This window comes from Lycium ferocissimum, chromosome 2, assembly GCF_029784015.1.
Source record: "Lycium ferocissimum isolate CSIRO_LF1 chromosome 2, AGI_CSIRO_Lferr_CH_V1, whole genome shotgun sequence".
NCBI classification, from domain to species: Eukaryota; Viridiplantae; Streptophyta; class Magnoliopsida; order Solanales; family Solanaceae; genus Lycium; species Lycium ferocissimum.
The window spans coordinates 37017681-37042379 of NC_081343.1; the positions used below are offsets into that span (position 1 = coordinate 37017681).

The 24699-nt window shown below is 35.1% G+C and overlaps 2 protein-coding genes across 3 annotated transcripts; one reads left to right on the forward strand and one right to left on the reverse strand.

Annotated features, from left to right (window-relative positions):
- The first annotated feature begins 1937 nt into the window (after positions 1-1937).
- LOC132047555 (uncharacterized) lies at positions 1938-2978 on the forward strand. Its single transcript, XM_059438583.1, has one exon. The coding sequence runs from the start codon at positions 1938-1940 to the stop codon at positions 2976-2978; it is 1041 nt and encodes a 346-aa protein (XP_059294566.1).
- An 18776-nt stretch (positions 2979-21754) lies between these two features.
- LOC132036078 (floral homeotic protein APETALA 2-like) lies at positions 21755-24401 on the reverse strand. Of its 2 annotated transcripts, none has more exons than XM_059426320.1 (6): positions 24231-24401; positions 24048-24092; positions 23825-23916; positions 23552-23709; positions 22702-22911; positions 21755-22282 (listed from the first exon to the last, which is right to left on the reverse strand). In XM_059426320.1, exons 1-6 carry the CDS (start codon positions 24383-24385, stop codon positions 22076-22078), a joined length of 867 nt encoding a protein of 288 aa, XP_059282303.1. In that variant the 5' UTR covers positions 24386-24401; the 3' UTR covers positions 21755-22075. The 2 variants fall into 2 exon arrangements, with proteins under 2 accessions (XP_059282303.1, XP_059282296.1); XM_059426313.1 differs by having other exon boundaries at positions 22702-22914.
- Between the last annotated feature and the right edge of the window lie 298 nt (positions 24402-24699).

Consider the following 24699-nt stretch of genomic DNA (forward strand, 5'->3'; position numbering starts at 1 on the left):
GGTACTAATCACATACCGAACCAGGGGCCGCAGATGATTAGTGTCAATCCCTTTTTACCTTTGGCTGATAGTATTGAGAGTACACAAGCAGCAGCTAAGCCTCCCGAAGGGAGGAAGAAATCTAAATGAATTGGATCGTGTGGAATGTGAGGGGCCTGAACAAACCCTTCAAACAGAAGGAGATGAGGAATTATTTGGTGCAAAATAAAATTAACTTTGCTGGTTTGTTGGAGACAAGGGTTAAGGAACATAATGCAATGAAAATCATGAACAAAATAACTAGAGGTTGGAGTTCGGCAAATAACTATTTAAAGGCTATTAATGGCAGGATCTGGATTTTATGGAAAGCAGCCGATATCCAAGTTACTATTGAGGAAACTCATGACCAATTTATATTGTGTCATGTACAGGATAGGAGGACTGATTTCCAAAGTCATATTGCAGTGGTGTATGGAAAGAATACTATTGAAGAAAGGAAGAGTCTATGGGCAGAATTGGGCAGAATAGGCAGTCTGATTACCACCCCTTGGTGTATTTGTGGCGATTTTAACACTCCCCTTTCAATTGAAGATAGAGTGGGGGGCAGCAAGTGACACAATATGAGACCAATGACTTTCAGCAAATGGTTGATACATTGAACTTGACTGACATGAAGGCCACAGGCAGAGTGTTGACATGGACAAACGGTCATGTGTGGAGTAGAATTGATAGCGCCTTGTGTAATCCAGCCTGGAACTTGACGTATGGAAGGATCACAGCTGACTTCAAAGAAAATAATTTCTCTGATCATTCTCCCATTCACCTGGCATTCTCATTAGATGAAGCTAGAAAGAGGAGACCATTCAGATTCCTGAATGTATTAACTGCTGATGAGAGATTCTTGGGTATAATTGATGAAGTATGGAAACAACCCACACAAGGATCATTCATGTTTCAAGTGTGGCAGAAGCTGACTAAGTGTAAAGAACCTCTCAAGGTACTTATGCAAGCTGAGATGGGGAATCTTGAACATAAAATCCAGGAGGCCCGGGATAGGGTACAAGCAATACAAATCCAATTGACAAACCACATTGATGAAACATTATTGTTACAAGAAAAAGATGCTATGCAGGATTTGAACAAATGGTCAGACATCCAGGAAAAAGTATTTAAGCAAAAGTCAAAAGCTCACTGGATTAATGTCGGGGATGGCAATAACAAGTATTTTTTTGCTTGTATGAAGGCTAGAGCAAATGCAAACAATATATCCACTTTGAGGAATGCTCAGGGGAGAACACTGTTGAAACATAGTGACATTGAGGAGGAAATCCTTACTTTTTATAAAGGACTGTTAGGTACTGCTGCACCTACCCTACCTTGTGTTGATATAACCATCATGAGACATGGCCCTAGCTTGAATGTGCAACAACAAAGGGAAATGATTGCTGCTATATCTCAAACAGAAATTCAAGAGGCTTTATTTGCCATTGATGACAACAAAGCCCCAGGCATAGATGGATTTAATGCTCACTTCTTTAAAAAAGCATGGGGAATTATTAAAGAAGATGTCACTTTAGCTGTCCAAGAGTTCTTTTTGGAGAGTAGAATGCTGAAGGTAATTAACAACACAGTGGTAACACTTATACCAAAATCCTCCCATCCTGAAACCATTAGGGACTTTAGACCTATAGCATGTTGTTCCACATTGTATAAGATCATCTCCAAAGTTATCTCAACTAGAATCAAGGGAGTGATAGATGGGCTAGTAGGAAGTTGCCAGTCTGCATTTATCCCAGAGAGGGTAATCTCAGACAATATTTTGTTAAGTAACCAAAGGTTACACAAGAAAACAGCTCTCACCTAGATGTATGATAAAAGTGGATTTTCAGAAAGCCTACGATTCTGTAGAATGGAGTTTTATTCAATAAGTATTACAAGAGCTTGGTTTTCCCAGTAAGATGATAGCATGGATTATATGTTGCATCTCAACAGTGAGCTACACCTTTCTAGTTAATGGAGGATTAACACACACTATGCAAGCAAGGAAGGGACTTAGACAAGGGGACCCCATGTCTTCTTATGTCTTTGTGCTGATTATGGAATACTTGAACAGTTGCCTAGGGACTCTGCAGTCAATACCTGATTTTAATTTCCATCCAAGGTGTGAAAGGCTGGGAATCACTCATTTATGCTTTGCTGATGATCTCCTCTTGTTTGCAAGAGGAGATACTGGGTCTGTCATGTTCTTAAAGGAGAAATTTGACCTCTTCTCGGCTGCTTCAGGATTGAAGACAAATCTGTCTAAGAGTCAGGTGTATTTTGGTGGGGTGTCTAATAGAGTCAAAGAGGAGATTTTACAAGTCTTGGGGTACGAGATAGGGGAACTACCTGTTAAATATATGGGGGTTCCTTTATCAACTAGAAGACTCAATATAACCCAATGTATGCCACTGGTGGCTAAGATGACTGCTCGGATAACATCTTGGATGGCCAAGGGGCTCTCCTATGCCGGGAGAGTTCAAATGATCAGATCTGGTTTGTTTGGGATCCAATCTTACTGGTCCCAATTGTTCATACTTCCACAAAAGATCATTAAGCTTATTGAAGCAATATGTAGAAGCTACTTGTGGACAGGGCAAGCAACGGTGTCAAGAAGAGCATTGGTGGCCTGGGAAAGAGTGTGTTTGCCTCAGGCTGCAGGGGGTCTAAATATACTCAACATGAAACTATGGAATCAAGCGGCAATTAGTAAACTTTTATGGGCATTGAGTCAACATAAGGAGAAGCTTTGGATTACTTGGGTGCACACTTATTATATAAAAAATCAGAATATGTTCACAATGGCAATACCAAAACAGGCATCATGGATGGTGAGGAAAATCCTAAATATGAGGAAGTATTGGCACACAATCATAGCTAGCCCTACTTTGGTCAAAAAAGAGAAATTTCACATACAAGCAGCTTATATAGCTTTGAGAGTACCTGTAATGGCGAGGTAGCTTGGAGTAGTCTGATTTGTCACTCTGTTGCAAGTCCCAGGACAGTGTTCATTATCTGGTTGGCTTTGCTTGGCAGGCTTAGAACACAAGATTCTTGATCAAATGGGGCATTGATATCAATGGAACATGTGTGCTATGCAAAAATGGTCTGGAAACACAAGAACATCTGTTGTTCCATTGCTGCTTCTCTAAGAAAGTATGGCAGGAGATGTTAAGCTGGCTAGGGTGGAGCAAAAATGTGGGAAACTGGGAACAAGAGTATACTTGGGTGTGATTTGCTAAAGGAAGAAGGCCACACATGTGCTCGAAGGCTTGCTTTGCTACTACTGTTTATGGAATCTAGATTGAACGTAATACCCGGCTATATCAGAATAGAAGCACAACCAGTGAGAAGTTAATTCATGAAACAAAAACTTCTATCTGTATTAGAGTTCGAAATAATAAGAGGTTGTTTGAATATATCGATGTAAGTTGTAAATATATTATCGAGAGGTATAGGAATCTTGAATTGAGAAGGATCTAGGTAGAGAGTATCGGGGGTAATGTGTTTATCAGGTAGGGAGGAGACGAGGTTGCTTTGGTTTTGTTCAGAAGGTTGGCTGGTTAGCTAACAGTTGCTTTGTATAGACACACTTGGTGATTAATAAAATATCTCTTTAATTGCCAAAAAAAAAAGTCATATTGAAACACAACTTTAATTTGTAAATACAATTTTCTAACTTCAATTTAACAATATTGTTTGAAATGTCTTGTTAGAACTCAATTGATTTATCACAAATAATCCTTTTAATGAGGGGATTGGAGAAGGGATGGAGCGCTAGAGTTTAACATTTTAAGTTATGGGTGCAGCAGAACCGGTACTTCTGACCAAAATTTAATAGTTGTATTAAAAAATTCACTTAATATATATAATTGAATAGTTTTTTCTAAAATTTAGAATTCGTATACTTAGGAGCCTTTTGGACATGGTTTGAAACCATGAGATGAAACCATGTTTGGACATGCAATTTGGATTTCTTAAGTTGTATTTTTTCTTATAAACATAAAAATCTCACAAGTTGCGAAAACTATCAAAATATTCTCAATTCTTATATAATCTTACCAAATGAGCAAGTCATAGTTCATAACAAAATTAATACGCTTCTAGAAGACCTTTCTAAAATATACAACATCAATTGATCAAACTTTAGTTCAATAAAAAAGAAAATCTAACATGAATAGTAATGTAACTACTCTTTAATATAATTATCCCACATGGTAGACATAAATAAAGGTTGGTAAATGGTAGGTGGGAGTAATTTTTAAAAATACCTACCAACTTATGGGTCTATTTTTTACAAAATATAAACTTATGGGTCAAGCTTTATATTTAAAAAATTTGAAACCGTGGTTTGAAACCCCAAATTATGCCTTTTTGGATGATTTGGGATTCAAAGCATGGTTTGAAACCATGAGATGAAATGCATGTCCAAACACTGATTTCATCTCATGGTTTCAAACCATAATTTCAAATCGCATGTCCAAACCCCTACTTAAAGTTTTGGAGCCGCCCCAAAGCGAAGGGAAGGTAATATGAAGAAAGTTTGTAGTTGAAAGTCAGTAAGAAAAAATATCCCAAGGAAGTACTTTCCCAAAATGGAAGGGCCATCATCACATTCACTTTTTCTGAATATAAAAATAGACACAATACATACATGGAATACAGGAAGTAGGTTTTATAACCCAAGAAAGTAAGGAAGACAGAAAGAAACAGATAAATTAATGGGGCACTTCCGGCATCCACAAGAAGGAAATATCATATCATAATTAGGTGCAGCAGATTTGTTTGTCAACTTCTCAACTTGGTGAATGAATCAATAAATAGATGAATGAATGAATGCACGAGGAAAGTGATGTAGCAAGAATTCAGTACAAGCTTTTTTTGCCCCCAAAATAGGAGTCACTATCACCTTTCTACAAGTATATGTATTCTAATTGCGTATATAAATTTCTACGTTATCACCATAATTTACATGTGTATCACTGTTTATTTACCATATTTTTCAAGTTACCCATTCATATATACTGACAATAAAATGTTTGTTATAATTAACTATTAACTAACTGATAGGTTAAAACACACAATATTTTAATATTCATCATGTTCTATCCAGTGGCATACGCAAGATTTTTGATAAGCCGTGCCACATTTTAAAATGAGAACAAATAAATAAAACACTATAACATCATATTAAAAAAAGAGCACAATACAAATAAAACATAACTCCCGTATATCACTTGAACTCTTCTCGAAGAATATTCATTCTTTGAAATGTATTACATGAAATCTTCCTATCAAAAATTTCCTTGTTGGATGTCTTTAAGAAAAACACTCTGATCCAACTGGTTCAAGGTTTTGTTAACTTCTGAGAGGTCCGGACCTTTAGAACAAAACTGAGGCACCTGACCAAGTGAGTTGCACCGCTATTTATGCCAAGCAGTGCGTTTTATTCTATTTATTTTTATTTTTCTTTCTGGCTTCCAACTATTCATACATATTTATTAAAAATTTCCGACAAAACAGTATAACGTGACACTCCTCAGCCGAAGATAAATCTGCCCCTGGTTCTATCTTAACAGCTTTTAAGTCAAACACATAAAATATTTTGTATAAATTCTCAATTCGATGTTTAATTGTTAACATAAAATTTCCGTAATAAATAGATACATAGGGTTACTAGAAATCTTTTCCTTTTAAAGATCATATCTTTTAAAATTCTTTTTAAACAACTTTGAATCTTTGATTGTCGAAATAGTACAAGTGTACTTAAATTCTTTAAGATGTTAAGCAAAAACCAAATAAATTCGATCCGATCATACCCATGAATTTTAACTTATTCCAATTGAAAATTTGATGATAATTCATTGTTCCAATGTCACTTTTTCTTCCTCCCTGTATCTTCTTTTTTTTTTTTTTTACTTTTTCGTCCTTTCTATCATATTTTCAATCACGTGACATGTTCATAGAAGTATACAAACAAAATTGATATATACTTATACTGTTATATATGTCCTGCTGAATGGTGACAATAAAAGCAAAGAAATACTACTCCATATGAAGAAGGAAAATTAACTTATTCTCATTAAATCTCTGTCCATCTCTGTGAATAGTTTTAGTATGCAAAGGAATGAATCAAGAATCTAAGACTGGTAGTATGCTCTGCTCTTTCTCATCCTTCCTTAACTCATCAATCATGAACCAAAATCATGAACCAAAAATGTTAGTACTACTACTAATTGTTTTTCCTTTTCTCTCTTCCTTTAATTTTGTCTAGGTCCAAAACTTCTCAAAAAAATCAAAATCAAAACTAACTGTTTGGTATGAAGAAAAGGATTTGGTTTTCAGAAATGAGACAAAAAAAATTAAAAAAAATTTAAGATGTATATGTTCTGATCACTTTGATTAATTATGACCACTGTTTTAAAAGGCGAGAGCGTAAGGCGGGGGTTTTACATATGCCTCGGCGAGGCGTAAGCCTAGAGGCACGGGGCGTAAGCCCCATGGGTATTTAATTTTTAGTATTTCATAAAATAACATAATTACAATAAATATTTTTAAATAAGTAAAATTACATTAAAAAAAAATACTATAGATGTATATATATCCTCACCAAAAACTAATCAAAGCAATCCATTATACGCCACTTACAACTTGTAATTAAATATAACATAATTTTACAACTATAAACAATACAATGAAATAAAAGCTATTATGAAATACAAATCAACTCTAACATTTTAACTTTCGAGCAATGAAAAAATCACAATTTCTTAAAACAATATTACTATCATACTATTTATTTTATCTCCCTATAAGCAAATAATTAATAAACTTTATAAGTATTATAATTAAAACGAAACTCCTTCATGAATAAAAATAAAATTTCTTTCAGATAACGAAATAATAAAATATGATAATTTTGATACAAAGGATAAAAGACCAAAGATAAGTGAAAATGTATGATTCGATTATGTATTTTTAAAAGAAATATTAAGCGATATTCACCCTCACAATGTTCTCAAATAGTAAATATGCAATACTACGACTTGTTATTTGAGTTACACCCAATTTTCTTATTTCTATAGCTGAAAAATTATTAAATATCATTCATTTGTTAAAGAATTATGAGTGTCAATGAGTTTAATTAAGGAATTTAACATATAATTTGTGTAAGAACTGTTAGGCGAGCCTCGAGCGTTGAGCGTTAGGTGTCTTTAGGGCGTACAATCGGGCGCTTAGCGCGTAAGCCTCACAGGAACTAAGTCCCGCACGTGAGCCCCGGAAAATTTTGCCAGTACCCCGCCCAGGGGCGAGTCCTGAAACTGCCTTTTAAAACACTGATTATGACTCTAATTAAATTAAATCCTGGAACTTGTTGTAGTGATCAATCTGTAGAAGGATCAAAGTGTAAACAATTGAAACTGAGATGTTACTTTTGTAAATTCAAGAAGTTACAATGTTAACTAACTTTCTGATTAGTTAGTTAAAAGTAGTTAACTTCTAACTTCCTAATGTTAATTAGTTAGTCATATCAACTCAATTGTAATTAGTTAGATAATCTCATGTATGTATACTAATTTTGTACACATTACACACATGTCATTGAATACAAATGAATCAAATATTTCTCTCTCTAAGCAGTTTCTTCTTCTTCTTCTTCTTCTTCTTCTTCTTCTTCTTCTTCTTCTTCTTCTTCTTCTTCTTCTTCTTCTTCTTCAATCTCTCATTCTAGGGTCATGTATTCTTAATTTCTTCCTCATTTCTGTGTATTAATCTTCATGGTATCAGAGCGGATGTGATTGACTCACTCGTATACAAATTCCGCAATTCAATCTTGATAAGAAAAGTCGTAGAAATCTAAAAGTTTTGTCTGACAAAAATGGCAATTGAACAAGCTGTCAATGGTGTCAATAAAGCAATGTTAACACGAGCAATGTCAATATTGGTAATGTTCCAGATCCTGTACAAAATTCTGGAAGTGCTCAAGGGGCTGGAATCGATTACGATCATCCTTTATTCTTGAATCCACAAGATGTAAGTGGAATTCAGATAATAACATTTCAATTAAATGGGATAGAACATTTCTCAATATGGTATAGATCTATGAAAATTGCTCTTCTTGGAAGAAACAAGATGAGACTACTTGATGGTTCTTGTAGCAAAGATAAGTTCCCAGACTCAATGGCAAATCATTGGGAAAGAGTGAATGCAATTGTACTTGCTTGGGTGATGGATTCAATAGCAAAAGTTCTGTTAGGGGGTATTATGTATGCCGCCACTGCTCAAGCTGTATGGGATAATATGTTTGAAAGGCTCAATAAGGTGGATAGATCTAGGACCTTTAATGTTCATAAACAAATTTCAACTCTTGTTTAAGGTACAAGTTCTATTTCTACTTACTTCTCAAAACTTAAAGATTTATGGAAAGAATTTGAGGCAGTAGTGCCAATACCTAGTTGTAACTATGAAAAATCAAAAGAATTTATTGTGTATCTTCAGAAGTTGAAACTGTTTCAGTTTTTAATGGGTATGAATGAATCTTATAATCAAGCTAGAAGTCACATTTTAGTGATGTATCGAATGCCTTCAATTAATCAAGCTTATGCTATGATTCTGAGTGATAAGGGTCGAAGGTCCATTATTGCTAGTACTGGTGTGTTAAGGTCTCATGTTGGTCAGTCTAGTTCAATATGGAACATTGATGTTGCTATGTACTCAACAAAAAATGGTTCATATAGTGGTTAAACTTCATACAATGGACAATCTTCATATAATGGACAGCCTCACACAATCTTCAGTGTGAAGTGTGTAAGCTGAAAGGATACACAAAAGAAACTTGTTACAAAGTCGTTAGTTATCTACTGTCAAGAAAAAGGCCTTATAGTGCAATTCAAGACAATGGCCATAACTCTGGGCAATTTAGATAGTTTTCAAACACTAACTCTGGGTCTGCAGCTTATAATTTGATTGCAGATGGTAGTAGTGTGTCAACAGGTCAAAGGAGTAGTGATATTCAGTCTCAAAATCAACTGGTGAATAACAATCAAGTTGGATAGAATCAAGGTGCACCAACAGGAGCATATCCTTTCATAAGGGATCATCAAATCATAAGCCTGCTTAAGGGAAACAACACTGATACACCTTTCTCAGGCATCAGATATAAAGCCCGCTTTAAGTACTGCATTATTAGCTTCTAAAAGTTGGGAAGAATGGATAATTGATACAGGTACCACTAATCATATGGCAGTAGATTTAAATCTTTTGAACAAACAATCTATTACTCAGCCTAGTAAACTAAAAGAAGTATACTTACCAAATGGGATACTACCTTAGTTACTCATACTGGTTCAAGCAATTTATCAGATAAAAGCACAAAGCAATGTGTTCAACATTCCTCAGTTTAAGTTTAATCTAATGTCAGTCTCAAAAGTGACTAGAGAGTTAGGGTGCTCAGTCAATTTCTTTCCTGGTTTTTGTCTGTTTCAGGATCTTTGGAATGGAGAGGTGAAGACGATTGGTAAGGAGGAAAATGAGCTATACATATTGGTGAATCAAACCTTTAGATACAACAGAAGAATAGCATTAACTATTGTAACTGGCAAAGTTAAGGAATTAGGGTCTACTGATAATGTGAAATTGTGGCATAGGAGATTTGCCCATGTGTCATCTAGAACTTTAGATAAGATGTCGCATGTTTCTTTAGATAAAATTGTTAAGACTGTTAAAGAATGTACTGTTTGCCCTTGTCCAAAACACACTAGACAGTCTTTTCCTATTAGTAGTATAAAAACTTCTACTTATTTTGAATTGGTGCATATCAATATTTGGGGTCCCTATAAAACTGCAACATATGGCGGAAACAAGTATTTCTTAATTCTTGTTGATGATTTCTCAAGAATGACATGGATTTTTCTTCTTAAACTCAAGTCTGATGTGTGTAGTTATTGAGCAATTTATTATGTATGTAAAAACTCAGTTTGATAGGACAGTTAAAGTGTTTAGATTAGATAATGGAACTGCATTTCTAAACTCAGTCAGTGACAAACTATTCAAATCTATGGGAACTATACACCAAACCAGTTGTCCTTATACTCCTCAACAAAATGGTGCTACTGAAAGAAAGTATAGGCACATTCTAGAGGTAACTAGAGCTCTTAGATTTCAAGGTAAAATACCAGTAAGGCTTTGGGGATTATGTGTAAAAGCGTTTTTATTTGATATAGAATGTCTAGTGTTGTTATTAGACATAAAACTCTTTATGAAATACTATATAATGAAAAACCTTTTCTTACTCACTTGAGAGTGATTGGGTGTATGTGCTATGCTAAAGTAATAAAAGAACATGATAAATTGAAGACTAGGTCTCGAATTTCTGTGCATATGGGTTGTTCTTCTACAAAAAAAAAAAAAAAAAAAAAAAAAAAAAAAAAAAAGATATGTGTTATATGATATCCAAGACAGATTAATATTTATCAGCAGTGATGTTGAGTTTAGGGAGGATAATTTTCCTTTCAGGACTCAAACTGATACAGCTGAGCCAATTTTCTCAGAAGCAAATCCTGATTATCTTATGCCTGATGTATTATCAAACTACTTACCTACAAACAACTCACAAACACAAACCACATAACTAAACACCAATCATACTAATCCAAATACTTCTACCGATCAAGATAGTTTACCTGACATTACATCTACCAACAAAACCAAATTTAACCTACAGCTGAAACATGACAAACATTAGAACCTGTTTTAATTCAACCTGTAAAAAGACAAATACAAACCACAATTACCACAACTTAGCCTGAAATAAAGTCTGAAAGAGGTAGGAAACCTCATGTGTAGATGAAAGATTTTGTCAATCTGAACATCCATCAGGATGTACCATATGCTATGAACAGGTACTTATATTATGACAGGATCTCGACCAAATATCAAGCATATATAGCATTAGTTTCAACTGAAACTGAACCTTCTAGCGATAACGAAGCTATCAAGGATCCAAGACGGATGGATGCAATAAAAACAGAAATAACAATATTGGAAAGCAATGACACCTGAAAAATAGTCACACTACCAGAAGGTAAATGTTATATCTCGCATTTCGCACGTCGGAATATTTTTAAGTTGGTTGCGAAGAATTATGGACAAGGTTATCTCTCGACTTCGTTTGACGACAAATGGTTCATGATTTTGTTGGAAGGAAGCATTAAGGAAAATTTGAGACTAAGAATGCATTATGAGAAAAATTTAAAAATTCATGAAATGAGAATGAGGTGGGCCATGGCCACATGGAAGCTTGAAATATAAATATATGGAATTAGATGACATGTGATCATATAAGTCATCTTTTATTATTCAAGGTAATTTCTAGAAAATGGAAGAAAATTGGAGAAATTGGAGGGAAAGAAAAAGAAAATAAATTGGAAAAATAAAGGGAGGTGGCCGGCCATGTGCCTAGCTACTTATATATATATATGTGTGATAATAAGACAAGGCACAATTTATCATTTCAACCTCAAGAAAATTCAAGAAGATTGGAGAGAAAGAAAGAAAGAGAGAAGAGAGAGGGTCACGGCCATGGAGCTGGCCGAACCTTCTCCCTCAAGTTGATCATGGAAAATTTTTCTCCTTCTAGTTTCCTACTAAGTTGAAGGTCCCCGTTAACATGGTATAGTTGTTGGGAAGAGAAAGCCGCTCGTTGTGATGGTTCATCAAAGCTAGCCGAGGGATGAAGTGGATGAAGAAGGTGAAGGTCAATCTCTATTGTTATATGTTATGCATGATTTATGTATGTTGTAGTGTGTAGAATTGAATGGAAGTCATGAAAAATATATGTATGGAGTGATGTTGTTGTGGCCGTGGATTGTGCTATATGTGGTAGGAAAATGAATTAATGTTATTTTGTATGTTGGTTGTTGTTGTTATGAATTATGTGATGAAGAAATAAATGAAATGCATGGGAATATGATGTTGAAGTTGTAGCCGTGTATGTTGTTGTGAGGGCCGAAAGTGGGCTGATTTGGTGTAGTATTTTGGTTGTTGTCGTTGTGAATTTTGTGATGGAAAATGAAGGTTTGATGATCTAAATTGAAGTTATAATGGTTGTGGGCTGAATTGGAAGTTAATATGATTCCTATGTAGATCTTACATTTATGCTAATGACTATGCTAACAAGTGAATTGTTGATGTAGTTGATGAGTTTAGAAGAAAAGAAATGTGTCGTCGATGTTTACTTGAACTTGGAAGATTTCGGGTAGTGTTATATGAGAGAGGGCTGATTTGAAGCTTAATGTGATTTCAATATGTTTTCTTGAATACATGGAAATGATGTTGTTAACATAGGAGGTTGTCGACGTAGTTTATGAATTTGAAAGAAAGAAATATGTCGTTATTGTTTTCATTGAGTTGGAAGGTCGGGTAAGATTGAATGTTGGTTTGGATATCTTGAATTGCCTGCCGATATTGTTATTATGATTATTGGTTTGGTTGTTGTTGATATTAGCCGAGTTGAATTCTCGGGGTTGGTGAATATATAGGGAGATCTTTCAGAAATTTTCATAAAAGAAGTGACGGCTTGGAATTGGGTTCTTTAATGTTTATGGCTAATGTTGGGTGTCCAATGACGTTTTGTAGATCTTGAGAAGCCGAGACGCAAGTTGGATTAATTCCGAGGGCGGCCAAGGTATGTAAAGCTCACCTCTCTTTCTTTGGCATGTCTTAGTGATACTAGGCTATGACCCGAGCCTTGGGGTAATTCCACTCTTAGAATCCGAGCTTAGGTATGTACCTGTTCGTTTCTTAAGATCTACTCCTTAATGGGACCAAAATAAGATTTTCATGTTTTCAAAAAATGAATTTCAAAGGTTTTATAAAAATTTTGACTACAAAAAGGGTCCCGAACTTCAAACGTTCGTAACTTTTGCATACGAGCTCGGAATGCCCCAAAACATATTAGGTAAGTTTATAAGGCATAACTTTCCCCTAATTATCGTAGTCGGGCTCGGATAGGGGCCGACACCCGTTCGTGGGGACCGCGGCTTTTATGCTCGTCCTTAATGGTCTTTGAAGAAACTTAGTGCTATTTTCTCTTCGACTTCCGCATATGAATTTCTTATTTGTTTAATGACCTATGAATATGATTTTATGCATATGGTTGCTCACGGCTTCTGCTCGTGCTTATGGTCATCACCTCGTTCACGGATCCGGGCCCGGTTATCTTCGTGCGCATTATGATATGCATTCGGTGTGATGCGTGTTCACGAGTTCACCGAGCTCCTCTCCGAGAGGGCCGGGTTTCGTTTGGTGTGATCTTGTGATATGGCGTTACGGTTGGCTATGATGTGTTACGGGGATATGTCGGGTTACGGAGATATGAAATCTTCGGTGTGATCGTGGCGTGGCGCCAACGACGGGCGGGCGACCACCGTTCTAAGAGCCTATGCATGATTTGTATTTTAACTACATATTTTGATACGTTGCATATTATGTCTATCTTACGTATTTTGTTCCTATGGTTACGTATTTACGCTTTACATACTCGGTACATATTCGCATCGACCCCCGCTTTTCTTCGGGGGCTGCGTTTCATGCCGCGCGGTACACCTGGGTGAGCTAAAGATATTAGCCAAGGGAAATGTTCCGGCGGGATTGGCGGCTCCACTTGTTCCGGAGTCTTCGCCGAGTCGGAGTTTGTGTGTGTTATGATATCCGAGTCATGTTAGAGACTTTGCGGTGAGTCGTGGCATCGGATGTCGGTTGTGAGCGGCTCTCATAAGCCGTCGTTTTGTTATACGTGATATTGATTTTGTACGTTCGCAAGTTTGTGTTTGATTTGAAATTATGTATTTATGATTTGGTCAAGGGCCCAATGTAAGTACGAGTATTACGATAGTCTGAGGGTTCGCTCGGCCCTGGATAAGGGTCGGGTGCCCATCACACCCTATCGGAAATTGGGGTGTGACAGTAAAACACCTATAGGGTGTAAATGGATATATCGAATCAAGTACTAGGAAAATGATGATATTGAAAATTTTAAAGAAATACTTGTAGGTTACAGTCTAAAAAGAGGATATTGACTATCAAGAAACATTCAACCCAGTAACTGTTAGAATTGTACTTGCAATCTCAGTAATGAATAACTGGCACATAAACCAAATGAATGTGTTCAATGCATTTTTACAAGGTGATCTATATGATGAAATATACATGGATTTGCCACAAGGATTCAAGAACTAGGGGAGAAAAGAGTATGTTGGCTCATTAAAGCCTTGTATGGATTAAAAAAAGCTCTTAGGAAATGGAATGCTAAGTTGACAGAAGCATTGTTAAAAGCAAATTTTTAGCAAAGTCAATATGATCATTCACTGTTTACAAAGAGAACAACAGAAGGTGTCACTGTAGTACCGATATATGTAGATGATATGCTCATAATAGGTAGCAGTTTAAAGCTGATCAATGATAGCAAAGAAACACTGCAACAGGCTTTCAAAATGAAAGATCTAGGTGAGTTAAAATACTTTTTTGGGATTTAATTTGCTAGATCTAAGGAGGGTATTCTGATGCATCAAATGAAGTATGCATTAGAACTCATTTCTGAAACTGGAGTATCAACAGCAAAACCATCATCAACACCTATAGATACTAGAATAAAGCTGATAACTAAGGAATATGATGATCATCTAAAACAATCATTACATGATGATCATCTAAAACAATCATCCTGCAGTGCAGAAGACTCACTTGCTGATCAAAGTTCTTATCAGAGATTGATAGGCAAATTAATCTATCTTAATATGACCAGGCCTTACATAGCTTACAGTGTACAAACACTAAGCCAAGTTTTACAAAGTCCTAGGCAGTCCCATATGGAAGTTGCTCTAAGAATTGTAAGGTTGAAGAAGCAACCTGGTCAAGGTGTATTGTTATCAAGCAAAAGTGAGAAAAGTATGATTGCATATTGTGATGCAGATTGGGCATCCTGTTATACATCAAGGAAATTTGTTACTGTTACTTCATTAAACTGGAGACTCATTGATAACTTGGAAGTCAAAAAAGCAAACAACAGTGTCTAGAAGTAGTGTTGAGGCTCAATACAGAAGCATTGCAATCACTGTATCAAAATTAATATGGTTAATTGGCCTTGTCAAAGAACTTGGAGTTCAAATAAGCAATCCAATTGAGATATTAAGTGACAGTAAGGCTGCAATCTAAATTGCAGCTAATCCAGTTTATCATGAAAGAACCAAGCATATTAAGATAGATTCTTACTTTATTAGGGAGAAAATTTTACAAGTAATGGTGGAAACAAAATACATACCAACTCATGATCAACCAGTAGATATCTTTGTTTTCTAATTTCAAATTTTATCTCCATTAATCATTGATGTGCAAAAAGTTACAGTTGGGTATATGTTTGGCATCCCAAGCTACACATGATCATTGAGATGAGACTAGACTACTGTCTATCCTACCCTAAAAGTCCTCAGAAGCCAGACCTTCTAAGGTGCAAAAATTCAGCATGTTTATCTGTATTCCAAGCTAGGTCTGTTGAGTATCTTTAAAGTATCTAACACCTAGCTTGAGGGAGAGTGTAGAAGGATCAAAGTGTAAACAATTGAATTGAGAGGTTACTTCTGTAAATTCAGGAAGTTAGAGTGTTAACTAACTTTCTGATTAGTTAGTTAAAAGTAGTTAACTTCCTAATGTTAGTTAGTTAGTTATATCAGCTCAATTGTAATTAGTTAGATAATCTCATGTATATATACTGATCTTTTACGCATTATACACAGATTATTGAATACAAATGAATCAAATATTTCTCTCTAAGCAATTTCTTCTTTTTCTTCAATCTCCCATTCTAGGGTTCATGTGTTCGTAATTCTTCCTTATTTCTGTGTATTAATCTTCACACTCGACTCTAGCATTTTCAAAATTGAGAGAAATTATCATTCTCTTTCTAAAATAAATATACCGTTTCAAAATACTGCAACGCACGTGGATTCCATTGATCCATTTTAGCACTGTCTATGAAGCCTCTAGCTTTAATAAATTGGGGGACTACCTAGGACATAGATTTCCTGGTTGATCCTCAAAATGAATAACTAAAATAATATTGAAGAGGAAAATTTGTCCCCAGTAACTGAGAAACTGAGGGAAATATCATAGCTCGCAGCCTGCTTGCCTGCAAAACTTCTGCTTACATTGACCTAGTCAGTGTAGATCCCTATAAAGAGAACGTCAGCACGCCATGAGGGTAGTGAATCTCGATATCCTCCTCACCAAAACTGAAACAAGACTTTAACAAAATACAAAACATGACATTTTAAGAGCATCTTAAGATGTAAACATTTAAGAAGAATTTAATAAAATAACTAAGTAAAACAACTCTTGTAACTTTCAAAAAATATCTTCTTCTTTTTTTTTTTCTAGAACAATATGTAAAATTCAAACAGGTAAACATTGAATTTTTTCCTCATAATAATAACTGTAAATTTTCTAAAGCATATTCTTTCCTATTTTATTTTCTAGAGAGTACCATTCGATTCCGAAAACAACCTCTCTACCTCCTGAGAGGGATAAGTTCTCTGTACACTCTACCCTTCTCACTGGATATGTTGTTGTTGGATTTCACCGGGTATGTTGTTGTTGTTGTTGTTGTACCATTCGACTTTGACTTGTTCGGATTCTGTGAAAAAAATGTCAACATATATATGAATTCCTATGGTGACTCACATGTCAAGATTCTAGCATGTTCGGCATTTTTAGTATGTCGGACAATCCCAATCCGATCGCTTAGGCCGCATTCCTGTGGTGACTCACAAGTCAAGATTCTAGCATGCTCGCGTTTTATGCCTTACCTGATCAGCAATGACTTACCGGGGCAAGTCTGTCACAGTGTGAACCAGTGATACACTAATCTCTTATTCTAACACGAATAGTTTCAGGGTAACATAGAGTACTATAGCTTATGAACACTTTTCCAAAATCTAAGGAACTTCCAAAATATTTTTCTGAAAATTTTCTCTAACCCTTAAGTCTAATTCTGTTTCTAAAAGCTTTTGATGATCATTTGGAACAAGTTCTATTATTTGCAAGTGAAACAATAAATTCACAGGTCATGTTGATACTTAAAACATAATATGAGTATGAACATGCTTTTCTGATGTTTAAAACTTTCTTTCGAGCAATCATGAATTTAAGCATGTATAGAATTATGAAATAGTTACTAATTTTATAGAGAAATTAAAACTTATAGAATAATAATCTGATCCTTGAATCATAATGATTTTTTTTTTTATATGGATAATGTGTGCTCACCTGCTCCAATTTAAACTCACGTTAACATTTTAAGATATTTTATCAGATATCTAGAGGATGAGAAAATAACTTTAGTAAAAGCAAGTCTCGGCTCACCTTGATTTATCCTTTCAAGTACGTCCATTTCCTCCGACCCAGGCGATTCGCTTCACCAATAGATTTCTACATTAATCAATTCAAAAATTAACTCTAATAGTTCATAAATCTTCTCTACTTACAAACTATAGGTTTGATTCTCTTAATTTCTACTAAATATAATTCTTACAGATTATCTTAGTTCCATTCGGGTTGTAGGCTTGCCTTGTAGCACAAAGTCCTAACTTGGAGAGAGAACCTTGTTCTTGAATCCTTTTTGGAAATCACGATTCACAAGTATAATCTTGTTAGAATCGATGTTTGAGAGTAACAACTTAAAATCCTAAATGAGTTAGATATTAACCTCTCGTAGTAGGAGAAATCTTGGACGACTTTAGGTTGAGAAAAGGACTTGCCTTTGAAAAATGGAACTGATTTCTCTCTTCTTGTCCCTTTTTATAAAGACTCAGGTGGTTGTTCACCCTGTCGGGCGCGTCCCGCACGCTAGTGGGGCGCTCCACCAAACTTTCTGCCTGGCTGCACTGTTCTCACGCTAGGTTTCGTGCCTCGCGCACCTAGCGCCTGCTTTGATACAATTCAGTAAAATGGACATATAACTATCCGCTGGAATGTCCAAATGAAGAACGATTTGAAGCGTTAGAGACTAGACTTCAAGTGCTTTGATTTAAAGAAATTTTACATAGCATAACTTACTCTAAGAGGTATTTATGGTTAGTAACTACTATTTAATTTAATTACTTTTCGTAGCTACAGTGAATTTTCAATTTACATATCGTAGCTATACCAAGCACATAGAGTTATACCACTTATCAAACCTCTCCCTCACCTCTCTCTCCTTTCTCTTTCTCTTCTCCCTCAGCCGGCGTCGTCGTGCACGTGGTGGCCCTTAGCACCGCCACAGCTAAGACGGTAGTTTGTAGCTGCCTGTGATGTCGAAATTCATGACTTCTTCTTTGATCTGGATGAATACCGAAAATTCATGGCTTCTTCTCTGATCTGGACAAATAGTGGAATCCATGACTTCCATGGCTTCTTTAGCCACCGGTCATGCACGTGGTAATATTTTAGTGTTTTCCGATTGAAAAAGCAAAGTATTTACAAATGGCTTCATCGAAGATTGTCGATTTCGGGGAATTCACCGATCAGAATCACATTTCTCTCAAACATGTAACTTGTTGAGCCAGCACTTGAAAGAGAAGGGCTCCTTCGTAGATCTCAATCTCGGTATCCACCGCAATTTTGATTCAGCTAGTAAGTTTTTACTCCTTTTTGTCTATTTTTTCCTTTTATTGTGGAGTTATTTGAAATGTCTATCAGCTTTTTTTCAACAGGCTCTACTACTATGGATTTGTTGCCGAAGATTGAGATATCTGATGAGTCGTCGGCAACAAACTCTCAGAAATCGATGAATCTCCCGGCGAATCTCCCACCAGTGAAAGCGGTGGCGGAAGTTCTGCTACCGGCTAGTAAGTCCTGCACCATCTTCGGCCTTTTCGTAACAACTCCAGCTTTGTGCTTCCTGAGCTCTGTCTGTGAAACGACATGGATTTCTTCGATAACCTAATTCCCATTCGATTCTTAAATTAATGTATTTGATTGTTTTTTCCTCATATTTGAGGGTATTTGAGTGTATTCGTGTGGCCGGAACCCATGGCTTCTTATCCTTCTTGTATCTCAGATTTGAGTGTATTCGTCATTTTTTAGTGTAATATAAGTCATATGTATTTAACTGAGTGTAGTTTTGGGCAAAACTAGATGTATTTGACTATATGTGTTGTTTGAATGATCTATATACATATGTTTGTATACAATTTTTTTCGAGTAAATACACTGTATCTGAAACTTTGTATATGAAATTTTGTTGTTTGTATACAAATTTACCCCTGTCATTGTTTGATACAGCCGATTTACGTTTTTGAATATACCCAAGTACACTCTATAACAGTGAAATACTAGCTAGCGACAACACAAATACATTTAAATACAGTCGAGTACATTCAACCTTGCGGCGTCCGGCGGCTACATTCAACCTTGCGGCGTCCGGCGGCTACATTCAACCTTGCGGCGTCCGGCGGCTACATTCAACCTTGCGGCGTCCGGCGGCGACCTTGCTGATCGGAGCTCGAATCCATTCAAATACAGCCAAAATAAAAGGATAGATCAATATATAAATACACTAAAATACACAGCTCCATCGAATATTTAAATATATTGGAATACAATCATTATGTATACACATGTATTCAAAAATTAAGGTTGCATGTATTCAAATACATCCAAATACACGCGATATCAAATAAGGTTGGATACAACTGAACAGTGTATTCAAATACACGCAAATTGCCCTAAACTAGCTACGAATTGTGAATTTATAAAAGATAGCTATAGTTGGTTAGAAGCTCTTAAACTATAGCTATTTGTGTAAGTTACCCTGATTTAATCTATCGCTCATAGCTCAATTTACTATTCGCTGGGAGATAATCTCACGGAAGTAAGGTCATGTGCGACTATAATCGTTTTCTTCCCTTAAACATTGCCAACTCATTCTAAACTACTTCTCCTCTCTTTGAAATGGCCAAACTACCTGCCAAATATAAGATTGAGTTATTACGCCTTCATAATTTCCAAATACACTGTGCCCAACCTAGAGCCTGAACGAGAACATAGTTTTGGTAGCTTACACATATTAATATTCTCCAAGAATAATTTTTGTTGAACAATAATTATAATTCACAACTTTTCTTAAAATACTTAATTTAGTTCTTAAAATAAATCTAAGCATCATGTACTAAACCATTCGTGGGATTCTATGGCGCGTAGAGAGAGAATTAATCAAAGAGAGCTTATTTTATAGAATAAATAGGTGAATCAACAATTAAGAAAGCAGGTCAGTGCATTTGGTAATTATAAATTGATTTCTTGACCAAAAGAAAATATAACTTGATCTTTGAACAGCTATCTCTTAGCTTTGTATGGTCAAAAAGCACAGCAACAAAGCTACTATTTATGCGCTTTATCAATTATCATATATTGTAAGACGTTCTACCTGACAGCATTATTTGATTAATACTTAATTATGTGAATATCATAACAGGAATATATAAACAAAACTGGAAGGTTATTAGCTATCTTTATTACTATTATAATCGATGATGACGAGCCAGATGATGAAATCACACCCATTATTTTATTTGATCTTGTACCCCAACTAGAATATCAAGTGGGAAGTTTGATAATCTATGTATCGTATCTGGGATGATTAAATTAATCTTATACTAATACTACATAGGGATAAGACAAAGGTTTGTCAGATTTATTATTTTTTTCAATACTCCATCCTCGGCAAGATACTAATCATTTAAATCAAATTTAATACAACTAGTTTCACCACTAGTCGGCAAGACGGTGACCATCACCAATTTTCAGTTCAAAAGATAATATACGTAGTTTGAATCTTTAGGTTATGTCCCTTTCATCATAATAGCCATTTCTTCTTTTCTGTGTCATGAGAACTGACGATGATGGTGACAATTCGTCGACATTGGGAGATATTTCTCAGAGTAAAATCAGTAAAAGAATTATATATTCCCAAAAGCTGATGAATTACTTGACATTGGGTGAGTTTCTCTCCGATTTTAATGTGCTACCACATTTTAAATGTCACCTTTAACTTTCTTTGATTTTTAAGTTTATGTACTGACCATGTAAAACATATCTATGTAATGTAATTCTAGGTATATTTCTATGATAAGTATTATAATTGATAACTTAATAAAAATTGATACTAATATTAACATTATAATACATTAGACTGCATTGATAGTGTAAAATCTTACGCCATCGGTGTATATAATTTGTTCATTATTTTATATAGGCTGATTAATTGGACGTTCAGCTCATTGTATATATCCACATTTATATGATCCGCACTCAAAATTTCACAATTGCAGTTTGTAGGTTTAATACCTTGGCAGAGAGTGTTTTACCTCATAAATTGAAATTTTTTAGCACGAATTCGGATTAGTTGAGTTCTAAAAGTGAGTACACAACACAGTGTGGTAAAAAAAATAGAAACTGTACAACTTTGAGTTTGATGGTAATATAATTTCATTTGCTTTTCTTTGTGACAAGTTAATTAATTTATTTTTCTAGGTATCAAGCTTATATGCAAAATGTGGGGTTGTACCATCTCTCTGACAAATTAAAACTCAAATCATTTTCATCCAAAAGAAACGGACAGTATAATATCAGACTTTTTTACTAATTTAGGAAACAAGCTTGCAGTGAGTGCTAATAACTTTAGCTACAGGTAAAAAAGAAAGAGGACAAAAATAAGCGAATAAAATTAAGAATCTGTATAGGTAAATAACAACATAAGTCACAAGAGACGGCAACAAAAACATTTACTTAGAGCTGTACTTGTTGATGGTATAAATTGGCAGCTTATAGTCAGAAGTATCCAAAAGAAATCTAGTTCAAAACATCTTCGTTCAGTTAGCTTTGTACCAATTATATCCAAAGAGTTGGAATCTACCAAAACTTTCCAACCTCTTTATTTTTTTTTTTTTAAACTCTGGTTCCCATCAAGAACCCTTGTGAATATACTATAATATGTATTAATTAATACTGTATATGTAGAGTATTAATTAGAGGGTCTCATGAGAGAATATTGAAAGCCATTTTTGTGAGACCAATTTTGAAGTCTTAACATCCGCTGAGGGAATCCTGATGATGCTGCAGCAGTTGCAAATAGCTGAGGAGGAGCAACATTATTATTGGTTTGCCTTTGTTGAGTATCACTTGAAGAAAATGAAAGCTCTCTTCTATTGCTGCTGCTTGGAAACTGAACCTGTATCATCATAACAATAAATATTCCTAGAGCAATTACATTGATATTAAAACGGTTTAACTTCTATACGCTCAAAGTCTATAGAACTTTGCTTAATTTTCCAAATAATTAGCTCCACTTAATATTGACCCTTACTTGTATCACTTTAAAAAAAAAAAATGTAGCGGCGAACAAATTCCATTGCTAAAACGCAAATATTCGTCTCTAACCCTATTCAGCGACAAATTAACAACAGATTACAAAAAACTCCTATTAGCAACAAGCTATTTATAGCAACGGATTAGCATTATATCTGTTGGCAATACCTTTTTTTTTTTTTTTTTTGTGATAGTTATTTTTAAATGATTGATAGTGTCATTTTTTTTGGCACAATGTTATCAGAATATAGAGGTTTAAATCATGTAAAAATGATTACTCACTTGGTAATTTGACGAGGTAAACTGTGGAGGAAACATTGGGATCATTTGGGGTTCACCAGCTCTCGTATATTGGCCAAACCTTTGCATTTCATTGTTGTTTGGTTTCAAGGAGCCTGGAGAATGTAGGTGTGTTTGGCTCAAGAGTTGCAATGTTTCCGTCTCATTGTACCCATTTCTTCTTCGGGCATCGATATCAATTGGACTAGGTTGCTGCTGAAATTGAAACATGTATAAAGAGTAAAAAAATGCAACTACTATAGTTAAGAAAAATAAACGAGAAAAAACAATAGAGTTTGGAAGCAATTAAGCTACAAAAATGAATTTAACCTATATACATTGACAATATAAAGATAGATGTACTATCGGCAAGGTCAAAAGTAGAAGACCAGATACGGGTTCAATCGAACCCAGTAATTTTTGCTCAAACAGCATATTTGTGTTAAAAAAATCATTAAATATAAATGACACATATTAAAATTAGAACCCACATATTATCCTTCTAAAATTCATTAAAATCCTAGCTTCGCCTCTGACAATCGGCTTACTTTAGCTATAACTAATTTTATTTTTCACATTACCAATCTCATTTCCGATGACCGGTTATTTGTCGTCACAAAAGTTGTCTATGTACCTTGGACCTCCAAGGCTTGTGGTGGATCTATAAGATTCTTACATCTTTAACTACAGGTCTCGGTTTGACTTTTGAGTATGAAAAAAAAAATCCGATAGTGAGCTAGCGTTTTCTCCTTTAATGGATTTTCCAAAGTGCAGATTTGGATAAGTTAAAGCTCCAATGAGGGCGGGCACAGAACACCGGACACTTGATGGGAAATAAAAAGAATATATGCACCTTGGGCCTGGACCCTTGGTGCCGCCAATCAACATCAAATTGCAAAGAAGAAGAATTTTGATCCTTATTAGTATCCTCCATTTCTCGGCTGCTTTGCTTTGAGCTGGAGCTACCCAAGCTTAAGTCAAGGCTGTGATCTGTTGCCTTATTAGTAGATTCTGGAAAAGCACAATTATGAATGTTTGTCAGAATTTTTATTTATTTTGTTGCGGGAACGACAACATACTGACTAAATAGGAAGCAAAGAAAACAAATACTTAGTAAAATATTTACCAGTTGAATTAAGTTCATTTTCATAAATGCTTTGATCGAAGTTAGTGACTGCATCCTTTCCGTTACACTTGATGGCAGCTTTATCATAAGCCCTATAAAAAGAATGTACAAGAAAAAATAGACGTTTTTATTAGCCCACTAGCAGCAGTTCCGGTGCAAGAAATTTAATCGAATACTTAGTTGGAAAGGAAGAATAGATTCACCACTGTAATTCCACACAAACCTGGCAGCCTCATTTTCAGTATCAAAGAGTCCCAAATAAACGTACCTATTCGAAAAGAATTCGAAAATTAAAATTAAAATTAAAATCAAGCAAGCAAGGAAGGAATGGCACTGACAACGAAATTAGGATTATTCCTTGAAAATGGATTCAAATAAAATTAGGATAATGATTTTATGTCATTACTTTTTTCCCAATAACTGGCCCATTCTAGCTTCCCATCTACCACATTTGTGCAAGGTCACCCCTCTATACTTGGAACTTCCCCTCGGATAACCAGTACTTTGTCTCCGAAGTACATGCACAAATTCTTCCTTGGTCAGATTCTTCATCTGCGTCATACCAACAAATCAAAAAAAGAATATTTACAACATAAATTTAGAAAGGAAATTCAAAACTACTTGCATTCAATTACATGGTTTATATCATATCGATGTTGTCCATTGTGTCTGTGTTTCATGTCGAAAATACTAGTTAACGCATAGAATATAACTCCATTGCATATGGGAGAGGGAAATGGAGCATAGAATCATTTGGTTCAGCTGAATATGAATGCATCAGATTAAAAACTAAGTCAATAATTATAAATTCTGAAGATGTAATTTCAAACGTGATAAGCATCTAAAAGTTTAACTCATTAAAATTAAAATGTTGA